The sequence below is a fragment of the Neoarthrinium moseri genome (assembly GCF_022829205.1).
Source record: "Neoarthrinium moseri strain CBS 164.80 chromosome Unknown scaffold78_Wmoseri_CBS_16480, whole genome shotgun sequence".
Lineage (NCBI taxonomy): Eukaryota > Fungi > Ascomycota > Sordariomycetes > Amphisphaeriales > Apiosporaceae > Neoarthrinium > Neoarthrinium moseri.
In genome coordinates, this window is record NW_026055192.1 from 25,680 (window position 1) to 52,577 (window position 26,898).

At 51.7% G+C, this 26,898-nt stretch overlaps 8 protein-coding genes across 8 annotated transcripts; 5 read left to right on the forward strand and 3 right to left on the reverse strand.

Moving 5' to 3' along the window:
* Positions 1-2,695: 2,695 nt before the first annotated feature.
* JN550_012012 (uncharacterized protein) lies at positions 2,696-8,130 on the forward strand (the record flags this gene model as incomplete). The annotated part of the gene is made up of 2 exons (XM_049310441.1): positions 2,696-6,335; positions 6,395-8,130. The coding sequence occupies 2 exons, from the start codon at positions 2,696-2,698 to the stop codon at positions 8,128-8,130; spliced, it is 5,376 nt and encodes a 1,791-aa protein (XP_049165971.1).
* Positions 8,131-10,072: 1,942 nt separating this feature from the next.
* JN550_012013 (uncharacterized protein) lies at positions 10,073-11,757 on the forward strand (the record flags this gene model as incomplete). Its single annotated transcript, XM_049310442.1, has 8 exons — positions 10,073-10,207; positions 10,268-10,418; positions 10,473-10,657; positions 10,714-10,818; positions 10,872-11,260; positions 11,320-11,387; positions 11,445-11,526; positions 11,625-11,757. The coding sequence occupies 8 exons, from the start codon at positions 10,073-10,075 to the stop codon at positions 11,755-11,757; spliced, it is 1,248 nt and encodes a 415-aa protein (XP_049165972.1).
* Positions 11,758-12,614: 857 nt separating this feature from the next.
* JN550_012014 (uncharacterized protein) lies at positions 12,615-14,001 on the forward strand (the record flags this gene model as incomplete). The annotated part of the gene is made up of 4 exons (XM_049310443.1): positions 12,615-12,722; positions 12,776-13,244; positions 13,296-13,569; positions 13,620-14,001. The coding sequence occupies 4 exons, from the start codon at positions 12,615-12,617 to the stop codon at positions 13,999-14,001; spliced, it is 1,233 nt and encodes a 410-aa protein (XP_049165973.1).
* A 783-nt stretch (positions 14,002-14,784) lies between these two features.
* On the reverse strand, positions 14,785-16,206 carry JN550_012015 (uncharacterized protein; the record flags this gene model as incomplete). The annotated part of the gene is made up of 2 exons (XM_049310444.1): positions 14,785-16,089; positions 16,144-16,206. 2 exons carry the CDS (start codon positions 16,204-16,206, stop codon positions 14,785-14,787), a joined length of 1,368 nt encoding a protein of 455 aa, XP_049165974.1.
* An 849-nt stretch (positions 16,207-17,055) lies between these two features.
* Positions 17,056-19,956, forward strand: JN550_012016 (uncharacterized protein; the record flags this gene model as incomplete). The annotated part of the gene is made up of 2 exons (XM_049310445.1): positions 17,056-17,254; positions 17,333-19,956. 2 exons carry the CDS (start codon positions 17,056-17,058, stop codon positions 19,954-19,956), a joined length of 2,823 nt encoding a protein of 940 aa, XP_049165975.1.
* A 379-nt stretch (positions 19,957-20,335) lies between these two features.
* On the reverse strand, positions 20,336-22,328 carry JN550_012017 (uncharacterized protein; the record flags this gene model as incomplete). The annotated part of the gene is made up of 2 exons (XM_049310447.1): positions 20,336-20,582; positions 20,731-22,328. 2 exons carry the CDS (start codon positions 22,326-22,328, stop codon positions 20,336-20,338), a joined length of 1,845 nt encoding a protein of 614 aa, XP_049165976.1.
* A 536-nt stretch (positions 22,329-22,864) lies between these two features.
* On the forward strand, positions 22,865-24,778 carry JN550_012018 (uncharacterized protein; the record flags this gene model as incomplete). Its single annotated transcript, XM_049310448.1, has 7 exons — positions 22,865-22,945; positions 22,999-23,111; positions 23,161-23,182; positions 23,241-23,248; positions 23,298-23,562; positions 23,617-23,811; positions 23,870-24,778. 7 exons carry the CDS (start codon positions 22,865-22,867, stop codon positions 24,776-24,778), a joined length of 1,593 nt encoding a protein of 530 aa, XP_049165977.1.
* A 354-nt stretch (positions 24,779-25,132) lies between these two features.
* Positions 25,133-26,353, reverse strand: JN550_012019 (uncharacterized protein; the record flags this gene model as incomplete). Its single annotated transcript, XM_049310449.1, has 6 exons — positions 25,133-25,237; positions 25,289-25,343; positions 25,401-25,526; positions 25,577-25,779; positions 25,836-26,268; positions 26,328-26,353. 6 exons carry the CDS (start codon positions 26,351-26,353, stop codon positions 25,133-25,135), a joined length of 948 nt encoding a protein of 315 aa, XP_049165978.1.
* Between the last annotated feature and the right edge of the window lie 545 nt (positions 26,354-26,898).

Sequence of the window (26,898 nt, forward strand, 5' to 3'; positions counted from 1 at the left end):
AAGATATAGCGATGCTGCCTAGAGTCGTAGACAGACCTGGGGGACCTGAGGTGCAATTCCTGACCGCGGCACTTGTGGCAGCAGGAGTGACTTGGTGGTGACGGTGGGGAGAAAGTGAAGCAGGTGCTGGATGTGGATGTGGATGTGGATGAATCAGGACACCTCGGCGCGATAGGTGTGTAACAGTTGCAGGAGCGGGAGAGGATCACGGGTCACAATTGTCGACAGCGCGCAAGACCGACGACAATTGTTGTTCTGTCTTTTTTTTCTTCTCTCCCCCTTCCATACATGGATGTTTCGGCTCCCTGCAAGAATCATACGGCGGCACCCAGAGCACCCTTGCAGGGCAGCAGTGCACTGGCAGACCTGGATCGATCCAACTCACTGGAGCTGGCAGCCTGGGGGAAAAGATCCTATGACGCAGGGGTCGGCCGGGCCCCTCAGGCAGGCCACCAGGCCATCCGCGACGCCATGGTCAGCTGGGCTATGGCCGGGGGAGTTTGATGTTCGTGGGCGCGGGGCAGAATGTGTCACATCGCCAAGAAGATGATTGGGAACCCCAACGAACTTACCACGGAATCTGCGTATCTCGGCCACGGATGGTGTTGATGTGAGGGAAAGGAAGAATTACTGAGGCAAGATGGCTGGCTCCAACCCTTCTCGAGGGCCGCATCACACAAGGCCGAGCAAGACCTATGTAATAACCACATCGCTAGCTCCAAACGCAGAGGCCCAGCCAGAACCGGTTTTGCTGTACAGATCCGATCCCATCATTGTCAATTTTACACTGCAACATATGTAGCCCCCAATTGCCAAGGTCCTCTATGCCTACGTACTGTATCCCGTTCACCCCATCCCGACTGCCCTCTTATCTCCACTGCTGGGGCGCGTGCACGGGATGTCGTCAATCTCGCACACTCATTCGTTGCTGCTTCGAGGACTGCGAACGCCATCTCTATGCCATCCAGCCAGCCAGCCAGCTTGGTTCCCTGAAGCTGCAGAGCTAGCGTGACCCGACCTCTGTACAGACGTCATCCGCCAAGAGACCATGAACGCTGTGGGCTGGCGGTCGCGGCTTGTGATTGTACACAAACTATCCCGTGTCAGTATAACGCGACGACGTGGACTAGAAGTGTAGAGCACGCTAAAGACGCTTGGGATCCAATTGATGCAACTCCAATCGCCTGTGTAAATGTCTCCTGCACCCGATAAATGCTGGAAGCACATCTGTAGCCCTAGTGTGCGCCATTGTAGTCCACCAAGCCGGCCATATTAATACAACCACCCAGTGGGTTAGCCAGCCTCTGTGCTTCGCCGGTATTCTGCTGGAAAGTGTAGTGATGCATTCTTAGCCCCAGGCCATGTGTCCCAGGCCAACGACACGAGTTGGCTGTGGAAAGTCGGGGGAGCACCTTTGCACGCCGTCACATGCGAAAGAGCCGTACGTACTGGTGTGGTTGTTAAGCCGGCCGGATTGAACAAGAAACATCGAGGCCGATGATATAAGCGGGCCGCTGTCTGTCTACGGCAGTGGCCAGAGTGGAAAGTACTAATCTGAGCTGGTTGTGGTGTTTTGATTGGCTGATCATCCCAAATGTGCATCGATCTACTCGTACAAGCACTGGATCTCAGCCTTTACTGATTACCTAGGTACCTTGGGGGCATACCATGGTGATAGTCTTAGTCCATTTCCAACGCGAGCCACAAGACCGGGCTGGCGTTCAAGCGGCAGATGGACGCGCCTCGCAACCACTTCCTAGATGGATTGATTTGTTTTAAAGGTATGACTTGTTTGAATGCTCTGGTCTTCGACACCCGTCCACGGTCTCTCGGTGGCTGACAGAACATTGAGCGTGCGAGTGGCCTGCGCAAACCACCTTGGCACCGCAACTTGACCACCAACAGTACCTCAGGGCACATATGCGCTCATGAAACAGGCTCACCACTTCTTGGAAGTTCTCGAGGTAATGCCCAAGTGCCTCCAGCGCGCTTGAAGGATAATCGCGTACATGGTACATAGGTATGTAGTAAGGAGGTGGGATGCCTTACTGTGCCTACCTTGAGGTGATAGTTCAAGCCTGTGCTGCTCGTTGACAGGGGAGTTGCAACCTGGGGCCGAGTCCCGTTCCCATTTCACTTAGCGCAGGCTGACAAAGGACCCGAAACTACCATAAATTCAACTTGACTGTGACGTGGGTACTTGACTTGCCTATTGGCCTGGCCAGCAGCGAATTCCAGCAAATTGACCTTGGTGCAGCCGATGCGCAACGCCGCTCTTCCTCTCCTTTGATTTTCAGCACTCGACTCCATTAGGTTGAAGGTGCGCGATACTCCCCCGGTGCATTTCCGGAGGCCATCTGACCTCCGTCCCCAGCGAAGCCCGCGCAGCTCCGCCACCGTCGCATCTAGATACGCTACGCTTCACCACACCTGGTTGCGCAACTGGTGCCTTCGGACCCGGCCTCGCGTCTCCTACGCCCTCACGACTGCAGTCCTCCCGGCCCGACACAAGAGCCACCCGCCTGTGCAGGCCCCTCTCGCCGCCTACGCCATTCGAGCCCCTCCGCTGCCCGATGGTCTCGGTCTCGTCCAGACGGCCCTCGGGGCAACGCTGAAGTGACCTGGCACTCCCACCCCTCCGCCTTCCGCCTCTCGCCTTGAACTCCCAAGTTTAAAGCCCCTCCCCGCCGGCAGCATGGATCAGCACGCCGTCGACGTCGAGCCCGACCCGATCCAGTTCCCCAACACCATCAAGCGTCAGCGACCCTCGGCAACACAGCAGCCGGACCCGACCACCGGTGACGAGTCCGTGGCCGGCGATGTGGACACATGCCGGATCTGTCGTGGTGAAGGGACGGCTGCAGAGCCCTTGTTCTACCCGTGCAAATGCAGCGGGAGCATCAAGTATGTCCACCAAGACTGCCTGATGGAGTGGCTCTCGCACTCCCAGAAGAAGCACTGCGAGCTCTGCAAGACACCGTTCCGCTTCACCAAGCTGTACTCCCCCAACATGCCCCAACGCCTCCCCTTCTACGTCTTTGCCAGTCACATGGCCAAGTACTTGTTCCGGAACGTCCTGGTGTGGCTCCGGGCCGCTCTGGTCATCAGCGTCTGGCTCGGCTGGCTCCCATACCTGATGAGATCTGTCTGGTCATTCCTCTTCTGGATAAGCGACGAGGGCTTTGGTCCAGCGTCGCATCACTTCTCTCGCACCATCCAGAATACGACGGCCACACATATCCACGCCATGGCCTCGACCGTTATCAGCCAAGGTCTGACGACCACAATTTGCCCCTCCAGTCCGCTCTATCCAGCCATGACGACCTCGGCCAATTCGAGGGACGTAGCCGAGCAGGGGCCGGATCTCTTGCGCGCTCATGGATGGCCCGCTCTCAACACCACGGCCAGCAACTCTATTGCAAACCTTCTTGCGCGCATAGTCTTTGGCGAGGCTGCTTTCCGCGGAGAATCGACCGCCCAGGTCAGCTTTAACGGCACCCACCTGACTCCGAGATTTCCTCAACATGACACGCTGTTGAGCGAGGTCAGCTTTCTTAAGAACCTGACACCCCATCCGGCTGTGAATCGCATCATGATCCAAGTCTTCGAGGGCCAGATCATCACCATTCTGGTTATAGTCTGCTTCATTCTGATCATCCTGGTTAGGGACTATGTGGTCCAGCAGCAGCCTGAAATCATCATGCGTGCAGATATGCGCGCCGCCTTTGCAGCTCAGATGGGCAACCCTGACGACGCACAGGACCTCCAGCCCGAGCAGGACCAAGACCTGGCAGATCAGCCACCTGCGGGAGGGCCCACGGCTGCGGCGGTTGAGGAACACCATGCAGCCGGGGAAACCCTCGCTAGGGACGACGAATCTACCATTGCGCAGGACGACGGCCAGGCTGCGGACTATTTGCAAGCTGTTCAACACCTAAGGGATCATGCTGCGGACGAATTGCAGCAGAGGCCTATCGCTGGGTTCAGACGGAGGCTAGCGCGACGTGGCTCTGCGGAGCAAGATGTCGACCGCCCACTCTTTCAGGGGGGGGCTGCGGCCCAAGCAGCCCCTCGTGATAGCCTTGATGAGACACGGGCGGAACTATTGCGAGCGTCACTGGATGGGCAATCCCAATCCACGGTAAACCAGTATTTACGCATCTACCGCGAGGCCGATGGCGACCGGGATGAGATTCTCAAACGCATACGTGATGAAGGTTTGGAGGATCGTCTTTCGTATTGGGTCAACGCCACGAATGCATTGGCAAGATCCAAAAGTGACCAGGATCATGGCGATCCGCATGGCCCGCCGATACGCTTTCCAGTAGATGCTGGTTCTAGCGATTTTCACGCAGACCAAGATACTACCGACGACGAGGACATGCCTTGGTCCTACCCTAGCCCTGCCCCAACCGAGGAAGCTGAAGTCTCGACTGCCCCCAAAGGAAAGGGGAAGGAGAAGGCAACAGTGGATGACGCGCAAGACGAGGTCGCCTCGAGTCCTTCTGTACTATCAACGTCTTGGCTACATCCCGAAAAGCGTGTTCCCGGAGGCCTAGATGACAGACAAGACACAATGGCGGCCTTGTCAGTCTTCGATGCTCCAGCCTCACAGTCATCATCCCGACCTCGTGCCGTGTCTGATGGACCCCCAATCCACGACACAATCAACCCGTTGGCCAACAACAGCTGGTCATTCTCCAAGTTACCCTCGAACGTCGACCATGGAATAGCCGAAGATTTTTCAGTACTCTCAACTTCTGGCGCAGATGTTCCATCAGATCCCCGAGACGAAGGTAGCACTAGCCCAAGCGGGACGGCATTGGAGGCTGCGAGCCCCAGTGCCGATGCTGGCGTTCAAGATGACACAGACGACCCAACACCTCTTCAACGTGAAGCTGCGCAGCCTACGGAGCCTGCAGGCGTGCCCGCTGAACATCTCGACCTGGTTGCAGAGGCTCAAGGCCTCCCACAAACCCCCAGTATGGCCGACAGGATTGCCGATTTTATGTGGGGCAATATTGAAGCAGGTGACGGAGCCGGCCCAGATGCGATAGAACTTTTCATCGACGACCAGAACGCACCTTTCGTAGACGCACACCGGGATCATGACGATTCCGAGGAGGAGGACGACATTGATGATGACAACGCCAATGCCAACGATGTTGGACCAAACGGCTTGGCACCTGATGTTGTGGAAGCTGCAGCAGCGGCCGGCATAGACCCAGAGGCCATCGATGACGCCGAAGACTTTGACGGCATCATGGAGCTCATTGGCATGCGGGGACCCGTCGCCGGACTTTTCCAGAACGCTATATTCTGCGCCTTCTTGGTGTCCATCACAATATTCATTGGCATCTTCTTGCCTTACAACATCGGACGATTGGCAGTCTGGATTGTAGCCAACCCCATGCGGCTCCTCCGTATGGTGTTTAGCTTCTCGCGGCTCGTCCAGGACCTCTGTCTGCTGGCAGTTGGATGGACCTCGAGTTTTGTATGCGACCTTCTGTACATCATGGCGAAGCTCTTCAGGCTCGACGATGTTCGCCAGTTCGTTGGGTCGGTATCTGCTGAAGCAAAGCATTTGACAACCGAATCCTTGTCAGGGCTGTGGGACAGCGTTAAACTCGAGACTACTTTCATCACCTCTAACGAGATCCGCAACTTCTCCGTGGTCAGCCACGAAGCTCTGATCAGTGTCAAGCACCATATTCAGCTATTCTTCACCGTAGCGGGCCGCATACTCGTCTTTATCTTTGGCGGCGACTATGTCTCCAAATGGGCGTCGACCAAGTTGGCCATACGCTCTGCGCTACCAGGCATACTCCAAGGTGGAAAAAACGTCCTCGCCGGGGTCCTGCGGCCGGGCTCTTGGACCGTCAGCCTCCGTCTACCTGAAACGGCAGTGACATTCGACCCGGCGCTGGCATACTGGAGTGCCAAGGATCGAACTCTGGCGATCGCGAGTGGATATATCTCGCTGACCGTTGTTGCCGGTCTCTATCTGAGCAGGGGGACGCCGTTCTCCAGCAGCAGGACAGCTCAGGAATGGGAGGGTTCCATTCTCGACGCATTGACCCAAGCCAGCGGCGTGATGAAGGTCATTCTGATTATTAGCATTGAAATGCTGGTGTTTCCACTCTACTGTGGTTTATTGTTGGACTTCGCACTTCTACCCCTTTTCGAAAGCACAAGCCTCAGGTCACGACTGTTGTTCACCTACAACTACCCTCTGACCTCCATTTTCGTCCATTGGTTCGTGGGCACAGGCTACATGTTCCACTTTGCCCTTTTCGTATCCATGTGCCGGAAGATCATGCGCAAAGGTGTTCTCTGTGAGTCTTGTCCTTGCAACCCACCTGACAGCCCAACAGACCCGCTAATTCTCTTTCAGACTTCATCAGAGACCCGGACGACCCCGAGTTCCACCCGGTCCGTGATGTGCTGGAGCGGAACGTCACCACGCAGCTGCGCAAGATCCTGTTTTCGGCCTTCGTTTACGGGGCACTTGTCGTCGTCTGCCTCGGCGGCGTAGTTTGGGGCTTGTCGTTAGCCTTGCCGACCGTCCTTCCCATCCACTACTCGTCGAATGAGCCTGTGCTCGAGTTCCCCATCGACCTCTTGTTTTACAACTTCCTCATGCCGCTCGCCGTCAAGTTTTTCAGGCCCAGCGACGGGCTCCATGCAATGTATACCTGGTGGTTTCGGCGATGCGCACGAGCATTGAGCCTCACTTGGTTCCTATTCGGCGAACGACGTATCGATGAAGAAGGCTCACTTCGACTGCCAGAGAACTCGGAGCACAGCTCTTTGCCATGGTACCGCAAAGTCTTTCTCGAGGTCGGCCAAGACGATAATGTGGTACCCAAGACGTGGGCCGATACCTTTGAGGGTGGCAAATCCAAACCGACGACTAAGATTCGCCCAGAGGATATGCTGCGCCTTGGTACCGCAAAGGCTCGCCTGGTGAACACCGGCCAGCTCATTCCCACTGGTCGATTTGTCCGTGCACCAGCCTCCGACCAGGTCAAGATACCCAAGGGACGATCAGTGTTCCTTGAGGTTTCCGACCAAGACAAACTTCTCGACGGTAGGACCAACCGACTGGAGACCGATCTCTACTCCAACAAGACTTACCAGTTCGTTTATGTCCCCCCGTGGTTCCGAGTGCGTATCTTCATGTTTATATTTTTCATTTGGCTCTTCGCGGCCGTGACTGGCGTTGGTTTCACCATTGTACCCCTAGTCTTTGGCCGCCGTATGTTCAAAACTCTCATCCCGGCACATATCCGAACGAACGATATATACGCTTTCAGTATTGGCATATATATCTTGGGCTCCGTTGCCTACCTAGCTTCGAATGCTCGGTCTACCGCAGCTAGGGCATGGGGCTGGTGTTCCACATCGGTATCAACGCTACTTGACCGTGAGACCCTTCACAGGATCACGACCTGGACAAAACAGGCCACTGGTCTGGCGTACACTTATGCTATGCTACTGTTGGTTTTCCCAATGCTGGCAACGCTCGTCGTGGAGCTCTACGTTTTGATACCCCTGCACACATGGAAGTACTCCCAGGCGGTTGACAATACCCAAGCACTCTCATCAAGCACAAGTCCTGCAGGCCTCAGGGGTGACCACACCATACGCATCATTCAAGCCTGGACCCTCGGTCTCCTATACTTGAAATTAGGAACACGCATCTTGATCATGCTCGGCGGCCGACCAGCTCTGGCGGTTCGTGCTGTCCTGCGTCGAGGTTGGTTCGAGCCTGATGTAAACATACTGACACGAGGCTTCGTCATCCCTGGTCTTCTGCTGTCCGCATTCTTGGTTATTTTCCCTGCGAGCTCTGCCCACGTGCTTATCCAACGCGGATTCATCGATACTCAGCTCTGGACCCGAGATAGGCATATCCTTGTCTTCAGGATGTCATATCCCATTGCCGCATTGTGTTGGACAATGGTGTGGATTCTTAGGGGCATGTTCAGGGTTTTAGACAGCTGGAGGGCTCGCGTCCGCGACGAGGCCTACTTGATGGGGGAACGACTTCACAATTTCGGCGGGCTGGTCGGTACAAAAGGCGGCGCTGCCGGTAGGGCTGATTGGAGAGGTAGTGCAAGACTATAAGGGTATCTGTACCCTTCTAAGTCATAGGCCTACCATGGGCATGGCCAGGAGTTAGTGGTGCATCGTCCTAGCTTAGATTCTTACATGCTCAAAATGAGGAAAGCTCTACAACGACGTCTATCATGGACAAACCACTTCATTTATCATGTAAACTTGCATACAGTTTGCTGGGTGCCATTCAGTTCCCTTAGCCAGCAGTTTGGACTACTAATCAACCCGTGTTACATGACTCCTCAGCATAATGAGTCTTCGGGTAACTATGTGCATTCATACTGCATCGTACTTCGGTTTGGTCAGCCGGGCCAAAATTGGTAGTATATGCTTGCAAAGATCTCTGCTCATGGCGTTCATTAGTGTACTAGACCCGTAAAAACTCTATGCGTCTGCAGCAGGAGGTTTCTGAAAGCTGTGCCTTCACTGCTCCAGCGTGGTATCTGTACGTTCGTTCCCCGCGTAAGAGCTCTCCTCCCTCATGTGACTGGACCGATGGTTTCTGTCTCATCTCTAAATCCACTGGATGTTGCACCTCTAGAAGACCTGGGATATTATTCAGCGGTGAACGAATTCGGACTTGGGTCCGTCCTACTCCATGACTGTGATGACGGAGCTGCATGGCGTTATTTCTTCGATACACTGAACCGGTTGAAACCGTCATTTCTTTTCCTTTCAAGAACTACAGATACACAATCTTTTTTAATCAAACAGTATCCAGACTATTTTCAGTCATATAGGTGCAGCCAGTCCTAGGCCTGGTTTGGGCGTAAAGAATGGTGACAATAATGTCCTCCACATGAATGACCAAAGGCCGGTAGGTAAACAAGATTGACGAAGAGGACCCCAGTTGAAATCTGGCAATATGAGCTTTGTCTCCATACGTAAGCATAGGCCTATGTACGTCGGCTAGGACCCTCGTGGGCTTATCTGAAGTCCAAGGAGGCTATGCAGGCCTGAGTAATCGATCACCAATTAGCGTGCCCCGTAACTGAACGGCTACCCCAAAGGGCAACTGATCCCGCTGACGGCCTTGTTGCATTGATCCCACATGGATCAAAGCGACGCGCGATAGAACTGTCAATCTGCCATGGCCACACCCACACAGAAGCAGACAGGGGATTCATGGGTGGTCAAGTACTACTGCCGATGTCTACCGATGAATCTGGCTGATGCCTCACTGAGAGTGTGTGGTGGTACATAAACAGCGCGGGTGTGTCCCGTTTGAGACCGTGCGCCGCCCGATCTCGACCGCTCTCTGATACCGCTGATGTTTCTCCAAATCTGCAACCGCGTCGCCCCTGGTTTTCATGTGCCAGCACAACTAATGGTGTGCTAGATCCTATTCGCTGATTTGCTAGAGCGAGGAAACACCTGCCTCTCTGGCTCTGCGCGCTTTCCCTGCCACTGGATACCGAATCAAAGTCCGATTACTTAGAAGCTGCCAGATATCATGCGAGTAGCAACACTCTGTGCCTCATGCAGCGCCTTGCATTGATGTATACGGTCTGTTCTCAAGCCATAGGTACCAATAAGGCGTACGCAGAATGACTCCTTAAGTACTAACAAGTTTTCTGTTAGCCGCGCTACTCTTATTGTTGTGAAGCCAAGCTGCGCCACTGCGCCTGATCGCTTTATGTCAATTGAATCTCCTTATCATTCTCTCCGGGACATATGCAACCCTAGGCGTGCTCAATTGACCGATATGCCAGGACTTTCAATGCATATAATCGGATAACCAACCGAGTTGGGTGCTGTCGCCAGCGACTGTCATGTGAGACTCTGTGACACTGCTGCGACAAGAAGATCGCATCACCCATGTGGAAGGTCTTGGGTTCAAGGTTGCGGCCCAAATGGGGAACAGTGTCCGAATGCGTGAACGCCATTATAACCAGTCCATTTTGCAGCCCATTGGCATCTCATGACGCCTTCTGTGATTTTGGCAAACGCCATGTTGCAAGCAAAGGTGTCTGCGTGGCTGATGTTCGTCATGGCCGTCATGGCCATGGCTAGCGAGATGCTTGTCGTTGCGCAAACCTCGTCCCTGAACGTGACTGCATTCGTGGAGTCGATGCCCGAGTGCGCGGTAAGTCTATCTAAAAGAACTCTGGTGCTTTTCAGATTTCCGACTCTGACGGATTCACAGTTTCCATGCATCTTCGACACGCTGTTGGAGGGCAACTGTTCCTTGACAGACGACAGTCGACAAGCGGACTGCCTGTGCACGAACATACCGCTGCAGTCCAAATTCAGCACTTGCGTGCAGCTCAATTGTGAAGCAATCCTCGATCAGTCAAGTAAGAGGCAATGCCTTCCATCCGGCAGATACAAACGTTGACACACAAGGCAAGGTGCATTCAAACATGAGAGCAATATGTGCGAAGCATTCCCAAAAGAGTCGAGAACGGATGTAGCAATCATAAGTGGTATTATTACCATCGCCTTGTCCATACCTATCGTGTTTGCTCGATGTGCCACGAGGCTGAAAGTTACGAAAAGGCTGTGGGCAGATGACTACATGTCTCTAGTCACACTTGTGGGTGGCTTGATCCTCACAATGGTTCTTATGTCTCTAACAACCACTTGGGTTAGGCAATGCTTCTCGCTATGTCGTCCATGCAAATTTTCAGTGCCAGGAAGGGAATAGGAAGGCATTATTGGGACCTGAATTTGGCAGATATCGTCATAATCCGTCAGGTAATGAGTCTGCGATGAAACCCATGAATCCGATTCTAACCACCTTATCTCAGTTGTTCTACGCTTCAAAGATATTCTACGTGATCATCCAATGCACGGGAAAGGTAGCAATTTTGTTATTATACCAAAGGGTATTCAATACTGGCACCGGCGCCCCTTGGTTTATGCGTACGATTAAAATCTTGATTTTACTTACGTTCCTCGTCGAAGGAGTTTACGTTCTCATAATCTCCTTCCAGTGCTGGCCAGTTGCAGCTTTGTGGGACCCGTCGATACAGGGAGCGAAGTGCTTCAATGCCACTGCGGCATTCTCAGCCGGCGGCGTTCTCAACATTGTATCCGATGTAGTCCTGATGTTTCTTCCCATTCCTGCGCTCCGCAAACTGCAGGTTAGTCGCAAGAAACGACTAGGGATTGTCCTGATGCTAGCAGTTGCTTCGCTGTAAGTCTACATATATTGGTTGCGCCGGGTTTTGCCTTAGCTAACTTGGTCTCTGACAGTGGCATCGTAGCCAGCCTAGTTCGTATCAGGTTCATCGTCGCCGGTGCATCAGCATTCGACAGCACTTGTGAGTATAGTCGCCCGGCACCCCTTCCAATCAGAATAGCTAATCATGGAGGTATAGACTTCAATGTGGATGTCTTCACCTGGAGTTTGATTGAGTTATTGTGTGTTGTAGTCTGCGGTTCCATTCCCGCTCTACGCCCGTTAGTGGTTATCTCGCTATCGACAATTGCTTCCTCTCTCTCGTCCACTGCACAACACTCGAGAAGAAATTCGAGGGCAGCTCAACAGCGTAACACAGCATCGACCAATCGATACAGCGGCGCAGTGTTCGCGAACGGAAAGAGATTGTCGTTTTCTTTGGCGCCCCTCCCAATGAGACCTTCCACTGGCGTATGGAAAGAAAACCTAGACTCACCCTTGAAACCAAGTAGAGCGTTGATTCGCACAACAGCGCTTGATGACGTCGAGTGTGCGAGCATACTGGAAGATGACGTTCCAAAAACCCAGCATGGTCTTTTTGAAAGCGAGGAAGATTTAGTAACCAGCAGCATGGGTAAATATGATGGGTAATAAGATTCGTTTGAGCATAATACGCGTTGCGCTCTTGGTTTATCATTCCTTCATAGCGCCAAGCAGAATACAACAGTCAGAGTATCACAGTCTTGACAGTACCCAAAACAGCATGAGTATAGTCTCCCCCTTGGCCTCGATAGATGTGCACGGGCCAAATTGGACCAATTATGGTCATGCGAGATTTCATGCAGAGTTGCGCGAGTCTTGCAGGTAACTACTCCGTACACAGACACTTTCTCACGAATCCACTTCCAGAGGCACGCTACAGGTTCATCTGCATCGGACAGCCGACCAACAAGAGGTACGGCAAGGGGCGGCTAAAGCTAGTCTACACGTTGTCCCCTTCTGGAGCATGGATAGTGCTGCTGCGCGAAAGAACCTGAGGGTTTTGCTGATCGATTCGGCCGTGTTCTTAGCTTATCAGAGTCTCCGCTACACTACATAGTATGTTTGACGGACTAGGTCCGGATACAATTGCTATGCAAGATGGCAAACGTCCCACCCCCACTTACCCACCAACCCACCAGTGAGCCCCTGTCCCACTCCCACTTTTGTCTGAATCAGTGGACACCACTTCAATCTAGTGTGATTGTGGAGAATTCAGAAAAGCGACTGCGATACTCAGTTGACAACAGTTACATATACGAACATCGTAGTCGACTGTGAGTTTAGTAGAACAGGTCCTTGTATAATGCACAGTTGAGCCGTCTACACTATGCCCGCCGCCACCACCCCTCCACCGGCCTTTGCGCCCCTCAAAGCCACAAAACTATTCACTCCTCTCCGACTGGGTTCATGCACCCTCGCCCACCGAATCATTCAGGTAAAAGACCCCTTTCTGATTGGTACGACTGTTTTGGCTCACTCGGTCGAAAGGCGCCGTTGACTCGCATGAGGGCGGAGAAGGAGAGCCGCGGTGTTCATGTTCCAGCAGACAGGGCTGTCGAGTATTACTCCCAGCGTGCTACTCAAGGTGGACTTCAGCTCACTGAGGCCACCGATATCTGCCTCAATGCATCGGCTTACCCTGGTGTGCCTGGTATCTTCACAGCGTCGCAGATCGCTGGGTGGAGAAAGGTCACAGACGCTGTCCATGCCAAAGGCGGCTACATCTTCTGTCAGATTTGGCACACTGGCAGAGCATCGGGCCCTGGCCTGCTTGGAGGGCAAACGCCTCTGAGTTCAAGTTCGATTCCCATGAGTGGGACGTACTTGGATGGCATGGACTGCGCAGCAAACCCACCACGTCCAATGACGGTAGACGAGATTGCTCAAACGACAGCGGAGTTTGCTGCCGCTGCAAAGCGCGCTGTTGAAGCTGGGTTCGATGGGGTGGAGATTCACAGTAAGTATCTTTAGCGTTTTCAGTCTGGAACTCTCGATGTTGATGTCTTAGGCGCAAATGGATACCTCCTGGAGCAATTTCTGCATGACAACATCAATACCCGCACGGATCAATACGGTGGATCGGTGGAGAATCGGTGCCGATTTACTCTGGAAGTGATTCGAGCTGTATGTGACGCAGTCGGTTCCAGCCGCACTGGCATCCGACTCTCCCCGTTCAATTATTTCCAGGATACAAAGGACAGCGATCCCAATGCCCATTGGTCTTACCTCTGCGGGCAGATCGCCGGCCTGCCAGAATCCCAGCGCCCGTGTTACGTTCACATGTGAGCCTTCAAGCACGGTACCTCCTCGCTCGGACTAACAAAGACTACAGGGTTGAACCTAGATTCGATGAGAATCTTAGCGAGGAGGAAAAACTGAGTGCTCTGTCGGAGTACACAACCTCGGAAGAGGGAAAGGCGAAGAAGATCCCTATGAATTCATTGACACCCTTCCGCAAGATACTTGAGCCGGCAGGAATCAAGTTTCTTGCGGCGGGAAATTTCAACCGAGACAACTCGGCAGCCAAGCTTGAAGCGGATTTGGCGGATGGTGTCGTCATGGGACGATGGTTCATATCGAACCCGGACTTGGTCGAGAGATTAAGAAATGGTTGGGATCTCAACAAATATGACAGAACCACGTTTTACGGAGCAAGCCCTCCCGAGAAAGGATATATAGATTATCCCGTATTCGAGCAAGAAGTGTCCGCTTAGAACGCCATAACAAATAGAACTAGAGCGGGATATAGCAAAGAGCGAGACCACTGACTAATAAACATCATTCTTTCACATTCCGATCTGGGTACATCCGCACACGACGGAGCAAATTCAGGGATGGCTTCGACTTCCAAGGTTACTCCGAAGCCAGTCTTCCGAAAGTCGCGTGGAGCTAGGGCGAAGCTGTCAGACGTATTGACTGAGCACATGAGGGTAATCGAATAGGTTTTTTGTAATCTGTATTAAGCGGAATGGGAAGTACGTGCGGTCCTGATGGTATGCTTAAAACGGGCTTATTGGATGTGCAGTTGACGTTTCAGCGTATTTATCACACCCACCATGCTGGAGCTAAGGAAACACAGTCTGAATGCCGATTTCCTTGTCATATATTTCAGAGCATTCTAATTACGCACTGTCGGCCTCGGCATCAACTTTTCCGCCACAAACTCAGTGATTGATGGAGTATCGACCTTGTGGGCGCTACATAAAAGCAAGACCAAGGTGTATACCTAGGCATGTGCGCCGAGGGTATAGAGTACTTTACATGTAATCTTCACTCCAATTCAACGTAGAAGAAAGGTAACGCTTTTTTGCGTACCTTTCAATTTAGCTAGCATGCGCTATATATCATGGTTGTTCGCGTTCACAATGTTAACATGGAATTGAGCCGTCACGTAACGAGACAATAGTTCAGGGCGTCTCGCTGAGGAGATGAAAATATTCGGGCGAGATCCCGCCGCAAACTGTATATCAAACTCATATGCCAATGGAGCTGCAGCATCAACTAACCCACCTTGCAGCAACATCTTTGTTTGTGTCATATGTGAGCAGCCATCGTCCAACCCCATTGCACCTCCACGGCAGTGGGTCCGGGCCAGTTTCAGATGACTCAGGCACCGTGAAGACAGGTTGGCTCATCCAGTCAAGTTCCCATTGCTCGAACTCCTTGAGTCTCTGGTCCCGCTTTTGCTGTTCGTCGCCGTCGTGGAGATGATAAATCCACTGGTTATAAGTACCCTGCTTGACGACCTTCTCTGTACGTTCACGGCGACAAGCCTCGTATACACGAAGTGCCTGGGCCTTCGAAGCAGAGCTCTTGTCGGCGATTCGTGCAAGGCAAAGACCAAGAATGCTGCCGTCCTCGAGTGCCATCCCTGCACCACTTGCGAGATATGGTAATGTCGCGTGCACAGCGTCCCCTAGTAGGGTAAACGCCCCTGACGGATCTGACCAGGTTGGTTCGAGGCCCGGTCGGATGCAAAGGCGCCATTTCAAAACTGAGTCGCACATTGACAGTAGTTTGCCAATTCTTGGGTCCCAGTCTTTGAAGTAAGCTCTCATCTCCTCAACGTCTCCTTCGGCTGTGTTGCTGCCTTCTGGTATGTCGTCTGGCACAAGGAGAACCATATTGAATAGCTTTCCGCCTTTGAGTACGTAGTTGACGGCGTGTGCGTCTGGGCCGAGCCAATAATTGACTTGGGGCTCGTCAACAAAATTTCTCAATTCAGGATCTTTGCGCATCTCGTCCGCGTCCAGAATGATCCGATAAGCCAAGTCACCGGTCAGTACTGGTGGGTCAGGATGGCCCAAGAAGATTTCCCTCAGCTTGGAGTTTATCCCATCCGCTCCAACGACCAAGTCGGCAGTCAGTTTTTGTCCATCTTGCAGTGTCACAGTGGCGCTCAACTGATCCTGTGCAACTTTCAGAGCTTCGACCCTAGCCTTTGTCATAATCTTGCCGCCAAGTTCCAAGGTCCGGTCGACCAGACACTTGTGCAGGTTGGCGCGGTGAAAGTCCCAGAAGGGCGATGAGCTAGCTTGCGTGTAGGCGTGATAGTCCATCTCGGACAGCTTGTTCCCCCTCCAGCCGATGAAGTTACACTTTTTGGGTTTCGTTGCGAACTTTTCCAGGGCGTCTTTAAGACCCCAGGAGAACAGCACGCGTGCTGCGTTTGGCAGTATCTGAATACCAGCTCCCACCTCACCAATTTCCGACGCTGACTCTAGGACAGTAACATTATGGCCAGCGAGTAAGACCGAAATGGCTGCACCGAGCCCACCTAAACCAGCGCCGACGATGATAACCTGAGGCCTATCAGTTCCTTACGGTTCAGAATAAAGTGACAGTGCTGCACTCACATCGAGAGTGTTGGAAGGATCTCTTGAGATCTTCTCTTGGACAGTATACTTGAAATCGTCCATTGCTGTAGACCAAGCCTTGGGTGCCTGTCTAAGTGAACCTTGGAATTGTTACCAACCGGCTAGTTGAACAATGGTGTTCCTCTGCGATGAACCTCTATGACGATCCACATCAGCTTTTACAATGCAGCCGGACCCAATAGCCAACAGAGGCTACGTCAATGAATGCAATCGAGACAGTATGCGCCCCATCCTAAGAGACTCGGGTCCGATGCAGACCGAATCACGAACCGGGTATAATGGGACTAGCGCTATCAGAACAGGAAACTACCCGATCTCCAAGCAGGTACTGTTATCTTCTCCACCCAGAGGTAAAAGGCACCAGGCTTAACGCCAGTGCAGGTCGCCGCCCGATGAGTGCCGCCCAGCGCCCAGACGTAAGACTTTACAACTACCGTCGGGAGGAGAAGTGGGGTGCATGACCTTGAGGGGAGCACCGTGGGCGCCCATCAGTCCATCAAGAGTGGGGGGATGGGAGTTCTCAGGCAGCCTTCAGCGCCTCCCGTAGGTACATGCTGCACGTACACACGAGTGAGCTAGACATCCCCACAGATAAGCTGGGGTTGAATTGATTGCGACAACCGGACATGCTAGCGGCGATAACAGACCCCTAGGCGCTCCATCAAGTACTAGCAAAGAGACTAAGGCCTATTGCACATTAATTGCCCGGGACGGCTCCCCATTTTTGTCTTCACCACTCCTACTTGCTGGCTGGTAGATGGTGATTATCAAGCCTTGATTTCGACTGCTCAGAAGTGTTCTTCTCCCAGAAGTGGAGGTGTCCACTCAGTGAGCGGAAGAGTCTGAAGCCATCAGGAATAACGCACAGATCACAGTTTGGTATAACGAGAAATGGAAAGACGACAGCGCAAGGTTGCTGCCGCCAGTGGTGGCAGTAGTACCGTGTCCAAAGGTTTTGTATGCAGTTTTTCGGGTTGTGAAAAACGGTTCACACGGGCCGAGCATCTTCAGAGGCACTCTCTGAACCATACCCCCGGCAGTGCCACCTGCCCCCGGTGCCGTGCCCACTTCAAGCGACCGGACCTACTCGGTAAGCCACCGGCCCGGGAGCCGCATTGAGCTGAACAGAAACGTTGGACAGGACATATGGCTGATTGACGCGGCGTAGAGCGACATTTGAACCGACATCGTCAACGAGACGAGGAAGCCGGAGGAGCAGGCCACGGAGTTCTCAATACTCGCAAACGTCTCTGGAAAGCCCCTGATGGCAGTGTGGTGCAAAATCGGCCATTAGTAGACCTGTCAGAAGACTGTCGGTCTCCAAAACCGCCGTCAGACCAAGGTCGTTCGGAAAGCGAGGAATCTGGTCCTCATGGTAATATCCACGTGGACCATCCAATTTCACCTCCCACGTCCGAAGATCACTCCGATCTTGCACCACATCAAGATTTTCAGGACGACCAGTATGCAAGTTCCTACATGCCACTGGATGGGAGTTCATGGTCATTTACTGGAGCGGAGTCTTTAGATCCGACTCTGAATATCAACCCCGATGATAGCTTCTTCCTAGATCCAGGGCTATTTCCTCCACCAGCGTCTGCATCGTCATCTCAACAATCCAGTCAACTCTACGATGACTTCTTTCAGCCCGATACTGCCAGCTCATTTAATATGCCATATACGACAGCGGCGAATTACAATTGGCTATTTGATCAAAGCAGTTTGATAGGCGTCATAACAGAATCGCAAGCGATCAGTAGCACTGCCGGAGCTGGCTTTGGATTGCACAGCGGCTTAGCAGAACCAATGGATACCCAAGTCAGTCCACAGAGTGCAGCTGCAATAACTTCGGCACAAGGACCGGAAGACAACGTGTCTCACGAGCCAGTCCCTATCACCCCTTCAGTAACGCCGCAACAGAGGCGGCATTCATCAAGACCTTGTGTACACTTAAATCCAGCACCCGCGGGGGATATTACAAGCACACAACCAGACGAGCCGGTGGCTTTTTGCCTCCCGGTGCAGGTGCCTGCAGGCTACGATCTAGAGAGACCACTGTCTACGCTGAAATCTGTCCCACGTTTTCCAACAATATCTGACGAGGTTCGAGGACACATATTAGAGGCTGTCGAGGCGGTTCAGCCTGTCTTACCAACTGGACAGCTGAGAGCCTGGGAGGACCCTCTCTTATCCCTCTCTTGCCTCCAGGACTATCTCGACCTTTTCTTCACGAGATTTAATACGGCGTATCCCCTGATCCACTCGGCAACCTTTGAACCCAGCCGAACAGAGCCTCTCCTGGTACTGGCAATACTCTTACTGGGAGCTACATACTCGAGTCGCGAGGCTCACCAACTTGCAGTCTGCATTCACGATGTTATTCGACCTCAAATATTTGCGCACGCGGGATTCAGCCCCAAACCTGAGCTCTGGGTCTTACAAACAATCCTCCTTGTAGAGTGTTTTGGTAAATCGCGGGCGGGACAGAAGCAGCATGATATGAGTCATCTGTTCCACGGATTACTTATTAACCTCATTCGCCGGTCGGATTGCCAATCTATTCAGTCGGCATCCATTTCAGATGGAAACTCAGACAAGAACGATCTTGGAAATGCGTGGCGCCAATGGGCCAAGTCTGAAGAAAAGAAACGTCTGGCCTTCCTCTGCTTCATGTGGGATACGCAGCATGCTGTTCTTTTCTGCCAGAGCCTTTGCATGTCTGCATTCGAGCTGCGCCTATCGATGCCGTGTGGACAGGCGCTCTGGGAGGCTGAGGACGAGTCAGACTGGGAACGCAGAATGACTTCCGAGAAACAGCCAGAACTTTCGTTCTTAGCTGCTTTGAAGACGTACCTAATCGAACCCAACAACGCACGACCGCGTAACTTCAATGCGTTATCCCGCATCCTTCTACTCCATGGCCTAATGTCAATCTCTTGGGACATGGAACGGCGAGACCAGACGGCCCTTGGGGCTGCTAGCTTTGTGGACGGTGTCAACTGGAGGCACCGCCTGGGCGATGCGTATGATTTGTGGAAAACGGATTTCGATGCGTATTGCTCGGAAATCGTGATCAAGCAACGACGAATGCAGCAACAAGGTTCTACGGAGTCCGAGATAGACTGGAGTACAAGACGCCAACAGTTTTCCACCTTTGCCACGGCGTATCTGGCAGTGTACCACGCCTCTCAGATCCACTTGAACTCGTCCTTCCTGGACGTGCAGATTTATGCTGGAGCGAGACACATTCTTGGCCGACCAGTTTATCGTAATGACTATGTGCGCTCAGAGCGGACTGTCAAGCGCTGGGCTAGTGGAAATGACATGGTGGAGCCTGATTCAAGAGACGGGTCATCCGGTGTTAGTGCAAGAACGCCAATGAGTGCCACGAAAGCTGCCTTTCATGCTGCAAGTGCTCTGCATGAAGCGTCGAATAACCTCGATGATTTTGATAGCATGGGACTTTTCCATGTTCCATGGTGCTTGTACCTGTCAACTCTTACCTTGTGGGCATTTCATCACGCGCGGCCTGCCACCCCTGCGAGCATCGAGAGTGAAGATAGTGAAATGGTATGGGATGCTCGGAAAGAAATGCAGGAGCTGTTGTTAAATATGGTTCACGTCAAGTCGTATACATCGTATACAAGCTTGGCCAGGCAAACCACAGGAGGTCTTGTGTGGGTAATGGCTGATGTTCTTAGCAAGGTGCGGTGGGGCATCATCCACTCAGGGGTTCTAGTATTGAGGGCCCTCATTCCTATGCGGCTGATATCCCAGTATGAGGTATCTTAAGGACAAATTCATAGTCAAATTGATACCTGAAAATTTTGACTTCAAAATCCAAGATACCAGGTTAACATTCAGTGTCTCGAGCATCACCCGCCATAGTCGCTATCCCAACAGCTTTCCTATGTACAAGTCTGAGAGCCTGTATCAAGTCCAAAGTATGTACTATGGAATTGAAATTATTATGTATCGGGGTTAGGGAACCTCACGGATTGTGCATAGATGAGATTAGATCTCATAGCCGGAGGTGGAAATTGCAAATTACGATTCACCAAACGTCAGTTCTTGATTAATCTCAATAACAATGTTTGCCATAGAACTTCCCTTCCCGCGGTAAACCCGTTTAGTATGATTATCTCTGGGGCTCAACACTAAAAGGTTCTTCTCATAAAGTCCCTAGATCAGGCTTGGGTACTTGGAGAAACTCTCCATAATACTTTCCAAGCCATTCGGCAGCTACAGAACCCGAGAATCCCCGAGTGTCCCATCTTCCGAGTGAGCCGACGTAGCCATCAGGGCGCACGTTAACGATGACTGCCTCGCTGGTACCCACGCTACCGAGCCACTTCTCGGTGCAAGTTTTGCCCTTGGTATCAAGATGGGGTACATCATCGAGGTATACCGTCCATTCACTGTTGGAAAATAAGGGTGGTAATTCTCCGATTTCGAAGACCGACTTAGGGGTTGTTGCTAAGGCCAGTTAGCTGCTGCATACAGTTGATACGCTTAGTAGACCTACTAATCAGACAATATGTAAATAGCTGACTTATTTTTGTGTACCTTCGCGGATTTGTATATACATCTTCTGGGGCAGAGGGCCTCGGGCATTTCTCGTAGGACTGTTCAGCAGCCTCGGACAGCTGCTGCAGAACCGAGTTCTCGGAGAGCACTGCGCAGCTCAATGTCGATAAAAATGCCTGAGCGGTGGAGGAAGTGATATCCCCGAGGAAGACATAGACTCTGAACTGCCCGAGTACGGGGATATCGAGTTGTATGTCGATGGGGTTAGCGTCGATGTAGCGAGTAGCCTTCGCTGGAGGGACATTGCAACCTGGTTGCGCGGCTCCAGTTGCGACATCATGCCCTTGATTGATAACGTTCGGTGCATAATCTGCACCTACTCCAGAGATGAATCGAATGTTCTGTCGGAAGTTCTTCGCTAGAGCATCGGCGTCCCCCCCAGCGATTTGATTTGCATGTTCATAGTCAAAATTAATCAGGTCTCTCGCTATCTTCTGTCTCTCGAGCTCGTAACTTTCAAGCAACGCTGGCTTCGCAATGCCACGAGCTGCCAAGTTCAGCTTCCAGCCCAGATTCCATGTATCATGGACACTGGTATTCATTCCCTGCGCCGCCTTGGGAGAATGAGCATGGCTTGCATCCCCGGCAATGAACAGACGTTGGCTCGGGTCTGTGAACTTTGCTGCCACTCTCTGCGCAACTTGATACTTCCCAAACCACTCCACTGATCGCCAATCCAGACGATATGGCTTAAGGATATCTCGAGCTCGTTGCTTGACGAACGCTTCACCGAGGTCTTTTGCTGAAGCTGTCTCCTTGATTTCAATATAAAATCTAGTCATGTTTCTTTCTCGTGGAATGATAAGTATCGAGCCGTATTGTTCCGAGAAGATGACAGTCTTGCTCCAGATATCCGGGAAGTTCGTATCAAGTTCGCCATCCAGAACGCCCCAAACGCTTGCTCCGGAGCCACGCGGGGGGGCTTCCAAGATGAAATTGCGAACTGAAGAATGGGCTCCGTCGCATCCGACAAGGTAGCTCGCTTCGATCGACCTTGGCTCTCGAGCAGTTCCGTAACTCGACTGTACTAAGACAGAAGTTTTATTTTGACTACGCAGCTGACAGCCCGTAAACTGGTAGGACCTCGCCACTTCCACGCCACGTTCATGTAGATCATCAAGGAATGCCTTTTCGATCATTCCTTGATGCCCTATAAGGATGTATGGCTCTAGTATGTCGACAATCCCATCCGGGTAGTGTGTTTCGCGCCCGACGCGGGTCAATGAAACCGAATCGGATCCCCGCCAAATACAGATGTCGTATATTTTTTTCCCCAGCCGCATAAGATCATTGCCAATGCCAAGCATGCGCATAGTCTCAATCGTCTTAGGTTGTACGCCATCAGCTCTTCCGACCGTTGTTTGGTCCGAACGCTCATCGAAGACAGTGGTGCGAATGCCAAATCGGACCAGGAGACATGCCAGCATAAGACCAGCTGGTCCAGCACCGATAATGCAGACATCTGTGTTCACTGGCGTAGCCATTTCGTCGCCAACCTGGTTGGGAACTGTCTCCTCGTGTTGTTCAGAAGGCTGGTGGCTCATTTCTACGTCCGAGTCTGTTGCGTGTGGTGCCATTCTTGAGAATGATGAACAAGGGGCAATGAATGGAACTAGAAATCGTCGTATTAAGGCAAGTCGTTGCAGCCCTGACAGCTGTTTTGAGTTCGCTCTCTGAAGTCACATCAAGGCTTGTCCACAACGGCCGTTACAAGTTCCAAGTGAGTGAGTATCCACTGTATTCCAATATTGACTAAATTAGTGCTAGAGACGCCGTAGTCACTAACTGCTACGCCCCATTAATCTATCTACCTCCTAACTTATCGTCGCGATGAGCTCTTGAATGGCACCATTCGCCAGCGAACCCATTCCCCCACTCTTGGCTAGCCTGGCTAGGATCCACGTCCCGCCGCTGCGTCGATTCGGGGCTATTCGGAGCCATCGGCCTGTGTACATGTACACAGTTTGCTGGTTGACCGATATCGCTGCTGTCACGTCCACATATGAGGCATTTGAACTGGTTCGCGGACACAGGGTCAAAAGGTTTGGAACACACAGTCACACTTCGCTATCGACTTGCATTGGAAGAAAGCATTTGAAGAGGGTAGCTGAACATGCGGGTCAGCTGGGAAACAACCGTCGCACGAAAACGCGAGGCGCAATGCGCGGCCATCGCCCACTTCGAGGCTTCACATGTATGTCCCTTGTCGATCGGGAATCTCAGTAGAGCTAATGGTGTTTTAAACAGATGCAAGAAGTCGAGCACAGTTTGACTGACTTGGCTGACGTTGCTGTTGTAGCTGAGAAGCTTAATCTCGGTGGGTTAAAGGTTGAGGATGTCGTAAAGTCTTACATCTCGAGGTGCGGTTGGGGTATGTTATGGAGATGACACTTTCTTACTTCTATTTAGGGCTATTGCTGCTCATCGGAAGGTTAGTTTACTTAATGATGCCAACGCGTATCCATCAGTCGAACTGATCATATTGCCAGACCAATTGGTAACACAAGCCACCTTGCATTCTGATCGACTTTTCTCACAATGCGCAGTTTGACTGAGATCCTATTTGAGGATGCTATTCGCAAAGGCCAGGCGCTTGACAAAAGCTTGACCGGACCGTGTTACCACGGCAGACCATTTCACGGAGTGCCAATGACATTGAAAGACCAGTTCAATGTCATTGGTTACGATAGCTCTATAGGTTATGTCGGTCGCACTTTCTCGCCTGCGACAGAGTCTTGTGCGCTAGTTAAGATGCTGGAGTCACTGGGTGCGGTTATCATTGCCAAGACAAACTTGCCGCAAAGTATCATGGTAAGATAAGATCTGATGGGCACGAATTGTACAAATACTAAGGACCTGTTGTAGTGGTGCGAGACCGCTAACCCGTTATGGGGGTTGACTACTAACCCCCTGAACGAAGGATATACGTCAGGGGGCTCTACAGGGGGTGAGTCTGCACTGCTCGCTCTGCATGGCAGTTTGGTTGGTTGGGGGACCGATATAGGTGGAAGTATCCGGATACCATCACACATGATGGGAATTTATGGCTTCAAGCCAAGTGTAAGTCTTCCTGTTCTTCGGCCCTGCGTCCTCTAATGGTGACCAACTGCGATTCCAGAGCTCGCGGCTCCCTTATCATGGGGTACCCGTGTCAACTGAAGGCCAGGAACATGTGCCATCATCGGTTGGGCCGATGGCACGCAGCCTCGCATCGATTGAATTCGTCATGCGGCACCTGATTCAAGCCCAGCCGTGGGAATATGACGCTCGATGTGCACCTATCCCCTGGCGTCAAGAAGTTTTCGACTCCATCAGATCTCGTCCACTTACAATCGGCGTGCTGTTTGACGACCAAGTTGTACGTCCCCACCCGCCGGTCACTCGCGTCTTGACTTCTGCAATTGCTGCACTCAAGGCGGCTGGACACGACATTATAGAGTGGGATGCCACGTTACATTCTGACATAATTGCGACCATGGATGCCTTTTACGCCGCCGATGGCTGCGAAGATATCAAGGTCGACATGGCTCGGGGTGGAGAGCCGACCATACCCCATGTGCAACAGTTGATCAACCGTGCTAAACCTATGAGCGTGTACGAGTACTGGCAACTGAACAAGAAGAAATGGGCTCTGCAACAGGCATATCATGAAAAATGGAAGCACGTCAAGAGTCAAACAACGGGCAAAATCGCTGACGTTCTCATTATGCCGCCAATGCCACATACCAGTGTCCCGCATGGAGGTTGCAAATGGGTTGGGTACACCAAGATATGGAACCTCTTGGATTATAGTGCACTGGTAATCCCGGCGGGCAAAGTCAAACCCTCAGACGAAAATGCACAATGGGATCATGCCCCCCGCAGTGAAATGGATCTGTGGAATTCTGACTTGTGGAAAACGCACAAAGCCGAAATGGCCGATTTGCAGCTCCCTGTTGGCATTCAGATAGTTGGCCGCAAATTGGAAGAAGAGAAGGTACTTGCTGCCGGCAGTGTTATAGACAAGATACTTCGTCAGCAAATATAGCACAATCTCAAAGTCAAATATTACAAATATGGAATCCACCAAATTCGCTCCATTTATTTGTCCAGGGTTATTTCCTAGACAATCTGGTGTCACTACTTTCTCTACTTGATATTTGCGATGACATTTCTGCAAATTCATCGAACATTGGCCATGCTGCCCAGAACTCTAATCCCATGTGGCCTGACCCCATTTGATTCTGATTGCAACATCAAAGACCAGTCAGAGTTGTCACGATTCCATGGTTGAAACTTTGATATGCGGGAGATGGGTTATATGAAATTTTGTCATTGTTTATCAAGTTCAACAAGCTGAATGCACCCACAGTTCCTCGTGTCAAACATTAAAGTAATCTTTCTACCTCGATTTAGTCTCCTCTAACATCCTCATTACTTCTTCTCTGCTCGCTGGCATCATAGCACCTTCAGGTGCCGGATTCTTACTCTTGAAGTAGTCGCACATCTTTCATGGTATTAGAACAGGCATGTATATTCAGCGCTGGGGAGAACTAACCTCTGCCATGGTGACCCACTCAACGCCCTCATGTTTATTGATGTGTTCAATTAATCTATGTTAAGATGTTAGCAATGCAGAAGCACAACACGTAACAGAGGTGGTTAATCACCTTTCGTGCATGAGCAACACGTGTGGCCTGCCTGAAACATCCGGGTGTATAGTCATCGGGAAGATAAACTCGTCGTATTCACGATAGAAGTAGTCGAAATGATCCCGCCAAATGTCCTCGACATCCCTTGTGGGTGTTTAGCAGTGTACACTTCAGTCTTTCGGATTGCGACTCACCTAGGATTTACCCAACCATGTGAGTTTGCGGATTTCTTCATAAACATCATTGGCGGTAGATCGTCAATGTACCAGCTCCCTGGAATCTCCACCAGACCTGTCTCCTTACCCTTCACTAAGGGCTTCATCCACGTCTCGGCCTTTTGTGTGTAGTCGATCTTGGTCCAGGTATCGCCAGTTCTCAACCAATACATTTGGCAATCCTAAATATTTAGTACACTTCCTCTAAGCCAATCAAAGATTGTAATCAGATACTCACCTCATGCGACATGGAGTGATCATACTCTATTCCGTACTTGAGCATGAGCTCTGTTCCCTCTTCGCTGGTTTCCCACCACGGTGCCACACTCCCGCGAGGTGGTTTCCCGCAAAACTCTGTCAGCATGCGGAATGTCTTATCCAAGACGTCTTTCTGTTGCTCAATGGTCATATCCACAGGGTTTTCGTGGCTATAACCATGCAAGCCGATCTCATGGCCAGCATCGCGCACCATAGCACACTCTTCAGGAAAAGTTTCCAGACTATGACCGGGAATGAACCAGGATGCCTTGATACCATACTTTTCGAACAATTTTAAAACGCGGCGTGTGCCTGTGGTGCCAGCCCACAATCCTCGACTGATGTCACTGGTGCTATCTTCACCCCCATATGATCCCAGCCAGCCAGCAACCGCATCAATATCCACACCGTAGCTGCTTTCATTAGTTTTTGACCGGAATTGGGTACGAAAGAACTTCGGCGTGCCACTTACCATACGAGAACCTTCTTCTTACCCATCTTTTTGAAAGCTCAGATAACTAAGGTCTGAATGTCGACCGAGATTTAGTTGATGACAACTATGGCTTCCGTCAATGTGGCCTGTGGCTAAATGAAATAACCAAGCCGGTTGTATAAGCTGGCAGCTGCGTGTATGCCTTCATGTGGAGCCGAGCTCCGCTTCGGGGTTAACTCCTGTGTTACATATAGGCGTTTGCCTCCGAACAACGCGCATCCCTCCGATAACTCCACTATTCCTCATTCCTCCCCCACCCTTGGGCAGGGTAGGTCATCGTTATCCATGCAACATGATTGGCCAGCCACTTCCGAGCCATCTAGCTGAACGAGTCACTATTGCGCTAACTTCGGGGGCACACGTACCATGCGCTTGATCCCACTCACAAGATGGCCCTCCGGATTGGAGACGTAGTAGCAAGCTACTCAGATCCACATGTACCTGATCGGCAATATGGTATGGTTCCACTCATGTCGATAATCCCAGTGTGTAAGGCGGGCAATATTATCGAATATTTGATGTGCCCTCTTGATAGATACATATTAACCTG